The sequence below is a fragment of the Phragmites australis genome, chromosome 3, assembly GCF_958298935.1.
Source record: "Phragmites australis chromosome 3, lpPhrAust1.1, whole genome shotgun sequence".
NCBI lineage: Eukaryota > Viridiplantae > Streptophyta > Magnoliopsida > Poales > Poaceae > Phragmites > Phragmites australis.
The window spans coordinates 1081342-1092611 of NC_084923.1; the positions used below are offsets into that span (position 1 = coordinate 1081342).

Here is an 11270-nt window from a genome sequence, read left to right on the forward strand (position 1 = left end):
ATCATGCATGCATGAAGCGATTTCACGCATGTATATGTATATATATATCATAAACTAAGGTGCGTTTGACAGAGCAGCTTCTAGCTTTATTTTGAGATTGTAAACTAAAATAAAATAGTTTAAATATTTTTTAGTTTAAAATAGAAAAAAGATGACTTACCTAAATAATCTATATATACCTACAGCTTTAACTTATAAATTTTTAAAGATAAAAATACATAGCTCTAAATATTTTTGGAGCCAGAGCTCTTCCAACCAGACCTAAAACGCTTCCAAAGGAAATTAAAGCTGATACCAATGGTGGTGGTTTGGTTGGGCCGGCATAAGTAGTACAAAGGCCAAACTGCTCTACAGTCTTCAGATGTGGCCGTCGGATATGCATGATTTACGAATAATTAGCTACTGTAGATGGCGAAAATAATAAATAAATAGTCATTACGAATAGGTGAACGAATGATCTGCTGTGTATGTCAGGACTCGAGATTGTTGTTGTTCCCCTAAACACTGGATAAGCAATGCAGGAAGCAGGTGAAGTGGTGAACTACTGCAAACTGATTCTTTACTTTGCATAGCTGCCACGGAAAAACAATGTTATTTATTGAAGCAAATAGTTAGGTGATCTAATCTCCAAAATACAAGTAGGCAAACTAGCAGTATTCATTAACAGCGTGCAGCGTTTGAAATACGATGCATTCTTTATCGTAGAAGGGTATGACAGAAAACAAGGATCATAGTAATCAAGAGCACATGAAACAGGGATTTAAGTGAATAACTCAAAACAGAAAGGGAAATAACATGTGCTCTGCGCTGAACAAAGAAAGCAAAGACGAACGAGAGTTTCAGTGCAATGGCTGCACGAGGCATGAGATAAACAGATCCAAAAATCACTGCAATCTTTATGCATGGCAGAGTTACTGGAATCCAGATCGCACACAGAACAACCCTGTCGGTTCGTCGCTCTTTGCATTCAGTAAAACCACACAGGCTGAGTGAGCGTGAATTGTGGCCGATTGTTCATCCACTCGCCGCCGACAGCGTTCAGAGAGAGAAATGATCTTGCAGAAACCGCGCCTTCTTTAAGCGATCACTGCGCGCGTCTACTTGGTCTACTTAAGACAAGGCCGAGCCCACCGCAGCAGGCCAGTGTCCATCTCTGCCCCAGGCAGGCAGGCGACTAGCCGAGCAGAGGCAGCTCCTCCCCTCCCCCTCGCCCACTCCCACTCCACTCCTCTCCCTCTCCGCATCGATACACGCCATCAACCACGCGCCCGGCTGCTCGCAGCCCGCTCCGCCCACCGACGCAGCAGCGGCAGTAGCTAGCTGGACCTATGCCGCCAGCGGCGAGAGGCGCGCGGCCAGTGACGCTGCGGGACTTCCTGGAGCTCGGGTGCGAGTCCAGCAGCGACGGGTTCCGCTCCTACCCGCGCTGCCTCCCCTGCGACGATGCCGCCGGCGTGCTGCAGGCGCCCGTGCGCTTCGTCATCGAGGCCGACCTCCGACGGAGCCCCTCGTGGTCTCCGTCCTCGTTCTTCCTCCCCAAGAGCCCCGGCGCGCTCGCCAGGATCTCCAGCCTCTCCAGGAGTTTCTCGCGGCGGATCAGGGAAGGTTTCTGGAGGCGCCGGGAGGACGACGACGAGGCTTACTTCGACGAGCGGGACTCGTGTGGGTTTCCGTCGCCGTTGGTGAGCAGCTGCTCCGCGTCCGATTCTGAGTCGGAGTACGCCGAGTGGGAGCCGGACGTTGTGACCGAGGAGAAGTTGGCATCCGCGCCGGCGCCCGAGTGCGAGAAAGCGTCGTCGTCGTCGAGCTCGGCGGACCACCATTGCACGGACGCGCCCGAAGCCGCAAGAGACTGCCCGAAGGTGAGTGCTCTCCTGTCGTGTTAATGCTGCTTCAATCATTGTTCGTTTTGTTGGTTGGGCTAGTGTAAATTCGGAAGAGTTTGGTGATCGATCGCGATGCCCATGCATGGTGTGGGCCAAATTACCACTGGTCTACATATATATTTGCATTTACAGGCCAATCGATCTTCAGGTTCCAGGTAGTGCCGTTGAGGTAATTCATACATCTTCCTCTCAGCACAAAGTAGTAGTAATTCACACATCTCTTCGGTAGGAAAAACTTTGTGCTGCAGCTTTGAAAAACTATGCAAAATTTAAATCATTCCAATATTTCAAGACTGTGATTAATGGCTACAAGAACCTCAACCCCCATTCCTACATTTTTGTAGAGCAACGGAGCTCTCAAACTTTACTTTTGTCTACTTGACACTAGTGCTTACAAAAACACACTTGTTGAAAAAATTCTTCATATATATGCAGCAGATCAACCTTTTGTCCTCTTCACTAGTTCATCTAGTGGAGCCGGGGTGGGAGTGTTTACAGATGATGCGCAGCAGTGTTACTGTAGAGTTTTTCAAAGCAGAATAGCAGTATACATACGGAGAAGCTGTATAGGCAGACTGGTGATGCAGTGGTGGTGATGGGATGGCTTTTTGTAATTCTGTTTGTTGCTGAAGCACAAAATATTCCGTCATCGATGTGATGGAAAGGAAGCGATTTAGATTGTACCCTGGCGGCCTGAGGAGCACGCGCATGCCGCGTCGTCTACTCAGGTGATCAAACATGGACTGACAGGCCACTTCAACTGCTTCTAACGACCACACTCACCATCATGGTAAAAATACTCTTTTTCACCAAGGGCGACGTGCCTCAGTGAGGAAAAGGAGCGCCTTTTTACCGTCGTGGAGTGGTAACAAAGTCACTGTTACTCCAGACTCCAGTACTCTTTACATTTAGATTTAGATGGAGTAAAAAGCTGCTGGTACTCTCTCCCGTTTTGCATGAACCGTACCATCTTGGACTTTGTGCTGTCTGCGCCATCTGTCATTGCTGTAACGATCTTGTATAAGTATTTACTGCTTGGATCGATCGTGGGATGTATTAACGATTGCTAACGACGGATCGTGCTTATTAATGATGGATGGATGGATGCATATGCAGGAGGCGCTAGATGGCGATTCCGCGGCGGGGCGCAACTTGGAGATGGAGGAGAAGCAACAGCTGAGCCCCGTGTCCGTTCTGGATTTCCCCTTCGATGACGACGAAGGAAGCGATGCCGGCACGTGCTCGCCTTCCTTCCAGCACTGCCCACCGGATCACCAGGGTAAGCCCTTTCTGCTTCCGATTTCGGTTTGTGCTAGAGACTAGAGTAGTTCTACTCCACTTTCGGCGCTCGACAACAAGATGATGATTTTTCACTGCTAACAGTAACCGTCAAATCAGCTACTATTCACGTCTAGAATAGAAGAAACCTTCATGGTTAATGCTGACGCCGATCGAATTAAATTTACTCTTGATTGGTTAGTGTGCCACGGAAGAATCTGGAGTACTCTGGTCTCGAACACGATATTATGGACGTGAAGGTACGTAGCACTGCACGCCAATGTCGAGAATCTCATCGTCTACAACTGGACCACAGTGCACAGTCGACAGCCGCATTGTAAAAGGAAAAGAATAGTAGCCCGCATTGGCCGGCCTCCTTCGCTGGAGACCTTATTTTGACTCTTGTTGCCTCTCTCCATCTCGATCACGCATTACATATTATGGTACAGGAGGAGGCCATAATCACTGACCGGATCCGTGGCATGTGATGGCGACGATTGTCGCATCACGTACCCAGGTCAACTAGGTAACTGTGATGCATCGTCTGACGTCTGTGTTAAACAAATCATGGAAGAGTAAATTTCTTTGAGACGATAGAGGAGAAGTAGCAGTAGTACTGTTGCTATGGAGTAAGTATTTTAACCGATCGATTAACTGCCCTTTAATCTGGATCTCACGGGACTGCAGGGGCGAAGGCGCAGCTGCTGCACAAGATCCGACGGTACGAAGGCCTGGCGGAGGCAGTGGATCTCCAGGCACGGTTCACCACCTCGGACGCCGGAGAATCCGCCGACGCGCGCAGCTGGTGCTCGCATCTCCAAAGCAACTCGTGCACTGACAATGCAACAGCAACGACGGCGTCGTCGTCACGCCACGACGACGAGGATCACCGAAGCGCCGAGCAATCAGAAGAGCAAGAACCTGATGAATACCGGCTGCTTGAGCGACTGCTCGTCGAGGACACGGCGGCTTCGGCTGCCGCAGACGAGATCTCCGAATCGCTCCTCCTCGACTTCTTTGCGGAGGGCATCGATCGTCATCGTTCGGTGGCTGGAACGGTGAAGCCGTTGGACGATCGCAAGGTAGCGGCGCTGGTGGGAGCGGCCGGTGAGTGGCTGCGAGGCGCGGGCCCCCAATGGGGCATCGGGGACGTGATCTTCTCCGGGGAGGCAGCGCTGGCTGACATGGAGCGGTGGATGTGCCTTGACGAGGACGAGCGGGACGTCAGCGCCGCGGTGTCGGGGCTCGTGATGGGCGGGCTGGTGGACGAGCTGGTGACGGAGCTGGCGCCCTGGTGGTGCGGCCACAGTTGGTGGAGCTAAGCAAGTGTACCGTGCATCGGTCCAATAGCAGACAAAGGAGCATCTACACGTCCGAGCATGTGGTTTAAATTTTGTGGGCTTACCTGGGATTACCAATTTATGATCCATGCATCTCAAGGTGAATTAGGCATCATTTGTTTTTTATTCTGATTATGAATGCCAGCCTCAAAACCAAAAGCAAAAATAAACGTTACATTTTAAAAACTAATTATCACAATTCACGAGTCAAGCTGTACTACAAAATCTAATAAGAAGAAACTTCTCTATATAACCTACATTGTAATATCACAAAGCAAAAACAAATAGTCTTAGTAGCTTCACGGTTAACACGAGATGTGCTGAACAACAAACCTTTAGCGTTTGCCACGATACAAAACGCGGAACGAACATTTCAGCCTGAAGCTAACGGTCTGCACTGGAGATATTTATACTTGTAATTTCGTAGAGCCATGACGACCAGGAATCAGAAGCAAATGATGTTAGAGAGCTCACGAACTCCCCTGAAAAGTTGGCATGGGACCAGAAAATCCCCCAATTTGCACTCGTTTTGTTTTTACCTGCAAAGTCCATGGGCTATTACGAAAAGGAGGTCCATGGGTTGTGGGTCTTGTCAAATAGTTGGGCTTAGTTCATTTATGGGCTCCGATTCAGCCATGCTCCTTTTGTCTTGTTCATATTTTCCTCCTTTTTATCATGCGGCTTGTTCAAAGAAAAAATCTATAATTTATCATCGAATAACTACTGATTCTTCAATCCGCCATCGAATAAATTCTGTTTACTTCTATACCATCGAATAAATATTTCAGTTCCTTATATGCCATCGACTTCCGATACTACCCTTCGCTGCACTGTTCATGAACAGTGTAAACAGTACCCGTGAATAAAAAAAGTCACAAAAATATGTCGATTTTTGTGCACGCTCTATAATTCATAATCAACCCGTTTTAACTGTATTCACCTAAAAATACTGTATAGAATTCAAACTAAAATTCTTCAAAATATACTATTTTTGTAACTTCTTGCAATTTTTAAGCCTCATAAAATTTACAAAAAATCAGAGAAAATTTACTAATATTCCTCTAATGTGATGTAATAATTTCTAAAATTATCTCCCGCGGTGAAAAAATTAGTTCTTTGTAATGCACAATATTACAAAAGTAGCTCATTTTGAGAAATTTTAGTTTGAATTTTACACAATATTTTTAGATAAATACAGTTAAAATAGGTTGATTATGAATTATAGAGCGTGCAAAAAATCGACATATTTTTGACTTTTTTTATTCTCGGGACTGTTCATGAACAGTATAGCGGAGGGCAGTATCGGAAGCCGATGGCATATAAGGAACTGAAACATTTATTCGATGGTATAGAAGTAAATAGAATTTATTCGATGGCGGATTATAGAATCAATAGTTATTCGATAACGAATTATAGATTTTCTCTTGTTCAAATCCTTGTCAATGCTCGACCAAACATATTACGAAGAGGTCATTTGTATCACTGCAGCTTCGTTTGTAGGACAAGCAGCACGAATCGTCGCAGCTTTCTTGCGAGTGGATTTGTGTTTTCTGTTTCAATCTCTATTAATTCAAAAAATATATAATAATTTTCGCAACAGACAGAACATTCACATTCAGTCCTGTAGATATATTTAAACTTAGTAGAATTTAACTATCTCATATTACTCAATCTCTATTACTCCGCTCGCGTATGTTCCGCTCTCAGAAATCTCACTCCCGCATTTTGTCTCTTACTCGAGCGCCCACCTACCCAGCGCTACGCGTCGTACACGTATACAGCTCTAGTTAATACTGCACATGGGCCCAATGACTAGTAAATAAACAAAAGAATTTTGCTTTTGGCAGTCAATCGTGATGGCGTTGGCACACGCAATGGACGTGACATGTTACTAAATCACGCATCTAATGTGCATCTGTCGAATGCAAGCAAAGCTGCCCAAAACATCAGAACTATATGGATCAATACACTTGCGCGCGTGTTTGGTGAAACTGTACGGTACGGCACCATGATAGCGAGTGACAGACTGACAGTCAGCTCTTCGTGGATAATGCCCGATGTTACTGCTCTCGAAAGCAAGTTCATCCCTTTTGGTTCACGATTCAAACCTCGCAAGAAACTACTCCCTGTGCTGGATCATGCACCACGCCACCGATAAAGTTGCACGTACATTTCCATGGAGAAAGCAATTAAGCACGATGTCGACGATACCCTTGTGCGATCTATGGACTCTGCATTTTCATCTTCCAGCATCAGGGCAGGAGAATAGAATAAGCATGGGCATGTAAATCCAATCCTTTGCTCAAAATATGCGGGGTCGGGCTAGGACCAATGTTTCAAAATTCGATTCAAGACCGACTACCGAGCCCTGACAATTTTTTTGATATTCGTGGTTTTCGACAGTAATTTGATAGAATTTGGTAGAATTTGGTCGAATTTCGTCAAATTTTTTATTTTTTTGAATTTTGAATTTGAATTTAACCAAAAACTGATCGATTTCTGAATATGAACGGCAGCGAATTGATCAGTAACTGTGAATATCAAGCGGTCACCGACGTATTTTGAAACCGTGGTTAGGACTTGTCCAAAACCGGCATTGAGCATTGATTTTTCTTTGGCGAAGAAGACGGTCATTCATTTCATTTCTGATTTTCTGGTATGCAGGATGCAGTAGCATAGCAGTTCAGGCTGCCACGCCGGCCCGTCCCAAGCTCCAAACAACACGTTTCGTCCTTCGAGTTCTCTCTATGGCAGACGGTCCCGTCAGTGCACGGACCCACCGTTCAATGAACCGGGTACCCGCCTGCAAAACTACAAGGATGGCAGTGCATGCACGCCGTGGCGCGCATCGTTCGGCACAAGGTCGTTCCCGCGAATCCCAGGCCGATATGTGGCGCCGTCCTCTGGTTACTCACGCAGTCACGCGCGGATTTTCCTTCCCCGAAGACTCTCGAGTCCGCAACCGCATCCACGAAACGTCAGCGCAGCACGACGCAACGCCGTCACCTCACTGGACGAGGAGGAGACGACGGCGAGGGCGGGGTCGTAGCCATAAAAAGAGGCGCTCTTGACGAGGAGCGAGGACGGCTCCTAGTAGTCCTAGCCTGCCTGCGCACGCGAGCCACGCACGAGGAGGCGTTTCAAGGCCGCCCTAGTATATCTCTGCATATTTTGGCGACTACTAGTGACTAGCGAGCAGTTTTGCGAGGCCAAGCCGGCCTCTGCATTTATTCCTTCCTTGTTCAGGCGCCCTGCTTCGTCGTCCTCATTTCATATCTAGCTCTCGGAGTCTTCTTGAGGAGGATCTTGCGAGCCAGAGATATCTTAGAGTTGTAGAAGGAGAGAGGAGGAGGAGGAGGAGGAGGAGACGCCATGACCGGAGGGGAGGAGCAGGGGAGGAGGCTGTTCGGAGTATCTCTGACAGACAGGCCCAGGTGGCAGCAGTTCTTGATCTGCTCCTCGGGCTTCTTCTTCGGCTACCTTGTCAATGGCATCTGCGAGGTGAGTTCTTCCGCTTACAGTATCATATCGATGAGGAAATATAGGAGTATCTGTTATAAGAAATCTTCGCGAGATTTTGTACTCGAAATTCGTGATCTTGAAGGTGCAGTTTTCTTGTTGACGAGCGGAACTGCACGGAAAAGGCCTGAAAACATTGTGTGATAATAATATGCAGAGATTGGCGGAACTTTCTTCGTCGTAGACTAATATATTTGCTTGGTTGCTTGGTCAACTTGGTTTGTTGTAACTTCTGCAAGCATTGCCCAGACTTTTCCCATGTGTTTCATTGCCTGCGTACGCAAAATTTCTTGAGGACAAAACTTTGATACGCAATTTTTCTCCTATCTTCGGTGGCTAATGGCTAATTTCTGCTCTTCTCGTGCTCTAGGAATACGTGTACAACAGGCTTCAATTCAGGTGAGATGGTCATTGCAGCGCATGCATGCCTCTGTTATCTTATCTTTAATCATACTATATTACTATCCACAAATGATCACTTGCGTTGCATTTCTGAAACTTTTTGCCGTGTGCTTCAGCTACGGCTGGTACTTCACGTTTGTGCAGGGGTTCGTGTACTTGGCGCTGATACGCCTGCAGGGATTCACGGTGAAGCAGATGGTGAACCCGTGGCGGACGTACGTGCGGCTCTCGGCCGTGCTCATGGGCTCCAATGGCCTCACCAAGGGCTCCCTCGCCTTCCTCAATTACCCTGCCCAAATCATGTTCAAGTCCACCAAGGTTAATCCTTTTTTTCACCATGAACCGTACACTGGAAACTGTAACACTACCCAAAAAAAAAAAAGGGAACAATGTCCAATGTCTTCAGCTGGCAATAGAAGTAGAAAACACTCCTCGGGTTCAGGATATATATATTTTTTTCACCTGTACCGTCTATACATGGTCCTGTTCCTTATTCTTAATATTTCTTTTGAGTTAAAAGATTATACTATTGATGTTTCAGTGCAGTCAGAAATATTATATTACATGTACTTAGAAAAGTCCAATATGAGAGTCTAACATCAAAATTGATGTTTCGGTGTATAGAAGGTGCCAAACTAGCCAGTTATGTCATGTATCTTTCTGCTTTTGAGGTGGGAATAGTACTTCTCTGGCTGACATCAAAATAACTAACCAAACAGGATAGCATTGTTGATAAATGATAAGTACGGCTTGGACCCTTCTTTCCTTGATATTTATGTTTATTTTAAAAAAAATCCAGCTACAATTTGATTTCGTGTCTAAGTGACTAAGATTTAGGAAAATCTAATGCACTTTTAGGGGAGAGTATAAGCGATGTAGTAGTGTACTACTGACAAGGGACAGGAAGTTTAGTGCCCTTATACAATTTCTCGTCCTATGCGATAAAACACAAACTCATGGGAATGTTTACTGACCTATAATTCCAAAGAAATTTTGTCAAGATGTTTGTTATATCAATCTGTATAGTTCTACTTACTTTTGACATTTGTATTCAGCAGAGAGACGTTAACCTGTTTATCTTTGTCATTCAGGTTCTACCGGTGATGATAATGGGCGCATTTATCCCCGGTTTGAGACGCAAATACCCATTCCAAGAGTACGTATCGGCCGTGATGCTTGTCATTGGTCTCATACTCTTCACACTCGCGGATGCGCAAACGTCGCCTAACTTTAGCATGATTGGCGTGGCCATGGTGTCTGGGGCGCTCGTCATGGACGCCTTCCTGGGCAATCTGCAAGAAGCCATCTTTAAGATGAACCCTGACACGACTCAGGTACCCCAACTACCATTTGATCATCTTTTTTACTGGCAGAATTTACGGACTGACATCGAAGCATTCGCTCCGATTAGATGGAGATGCTGTTCTGCTCCACTGTTGTTGGCCTTCCTTTCCTAGTGGTGCCAATGGTCTTAACTGGGGAGCTCATGACGGCATGGACTTCATGCTCCCAGGTGAATGAATGAAATACTATCTCTTTGTCCATGTTTTCTCAACGTACTAGCATTAACTTAACTATGCTTAATCTATCACAAGTATCTGGCTATAAGCATCTTACAGCCTCACTTTAGCCATCGCTCATGATAGTTTCAGTGCATAGCCGGCCCAGGCGGCAGGAAAAGAATCAAATACTCCCTACTCTTTTATAGGATCGTTGCAGGAATCCATCTTTACAGTTTGTAGAGGATAATCTGAACTGTGCATTCCTCATTCTAGTGACCAGACCTCATTGTCAGGGAAAGGATCAGATTTCAGATCCACGCAAAAAAAGAAAGTGTTGTTTTCTAACTTGCTCTGGCTTCTTGCCTCTCCTGCTTTTTCCCAAGAAGGTTAGATTGATTGAACTGACGTTGTGTTCACTGAAACGCATGCAGCACATGTACGTGTACGCGGTGCTGGTGTTCGAGGCGATGGCCACGTTCGTCGGCCAGGTCTCCGTGCTCTCGCTCATCGCGCTTTTCGGTGCGGCAACCACAGCTATCGTAAGTCAGCGTCTCGCCTTGTCTCAAACGCAACGCAACTACACGATGCATATGGCACAACGCGTGCACAAATCACTCAACCACGCATGTTGAACTATACATGCAGACGACGACGGCAAGGAAGGCGGTGACGCTGCTGCTGTCGTACCTGATATTCACCAAGCCCCTGACGGAGCAGCACGTCACGGGGCTCCTCCTGATAATCATGGGGATCGTGATCAAGCTCCTGCCGGCGAACAGGGAGAGCGGACCGCGTCGGCAGGCGAAGACGACGGTGCAGCTCTCTGACGACAAGCAGCGGGGAAGCAGCGAAGTAGTAGAAGAGGAGAAAACACCCTTAGTATAATGGGATATAGTAACCCAGAGAATAACAATCCGAAAGGAAGGACAGGATACATACATTCATACAGGAATTGATAGCCTCTCTCTCCCTGCCCCTCTCGCTCTTCTAATGTGCTGTTTGCTGTGATCAAATTGTTTTGTGGGTGTGTATGAACTGGGAAGGTCCAAAACGCCTGTTCTCTCCCTTGTGCCTTTTATTTTTGAGGGGTCTTGTTCGGTGTTCCTCCTTTTTTTTTTTTTTGACCTGAGGCCTTTGTTCCTTGTAGCATATGTCCTAGCTCCTGACCGGATCCAAATCCTCTGATTTCACCGATGAAGTCATCAGAGGGGAACAATGATTTGTGAGGGCAAACACTGCAGCAACGGTGGTGCGGTGATTTTACTGATCATAGATGATGTAGCAGCAAATCATATCTATACATCTGTGATCCAACAGCTCGCGGTGGAGTAAAGTCAGAGGAT

General features: G+C 46.5%; 2 protein-coding genes across 2 annotated transcripts; both read left to right on the plus strand.

The window, feature by feature from the left end:
- The first annotated feature begins 985 nt into the window (after positions 1-985).
- On the plus strand, positions 986-4598 carry LOC133910854 (uncharacterized). The gene is made up of 3 exons (XM_062353093.1): positions 986-1862; positions 3003-3165; positions 3852-4598. Exons 1-3 carry the CDS (start codon positions 1329-1331, stop codon positions 4484-4486), a joined length of 1332 nt encoding a protein of 443 aa, XP_062209077.1. The 5' UTR covers positions 986-1328; the 3' UTR covers positions 4487-4598.
- A 2831-nt stretch (positions 4599-7429) lies between these two features.
- Positions 7430-10988, plus strand: LOC133911417 (UDP-galactose/UDP-glucose transporter 2). Its single transcript, XM_062353650.1, has 7 exons — positions 7430-8005; positions 8394-8422; positions 8542-8743; positions 9517-9759; positions 9837-9938; positions 10359-10466; positions 10573-10988. Exons 1-7 carry the CDS (start codon positions 7877-7879, stop codon positions 10810-10812), a joined length of 1053 nt encoding a protein of 350 aa, XP_062209634.1. The 5' UTR covers positions 7430-7876; the 3' UTR covers positions 10813-10988.
- The last annotated feature ends 282 nt before the right edge of the window (positions 10989-11270 follow it).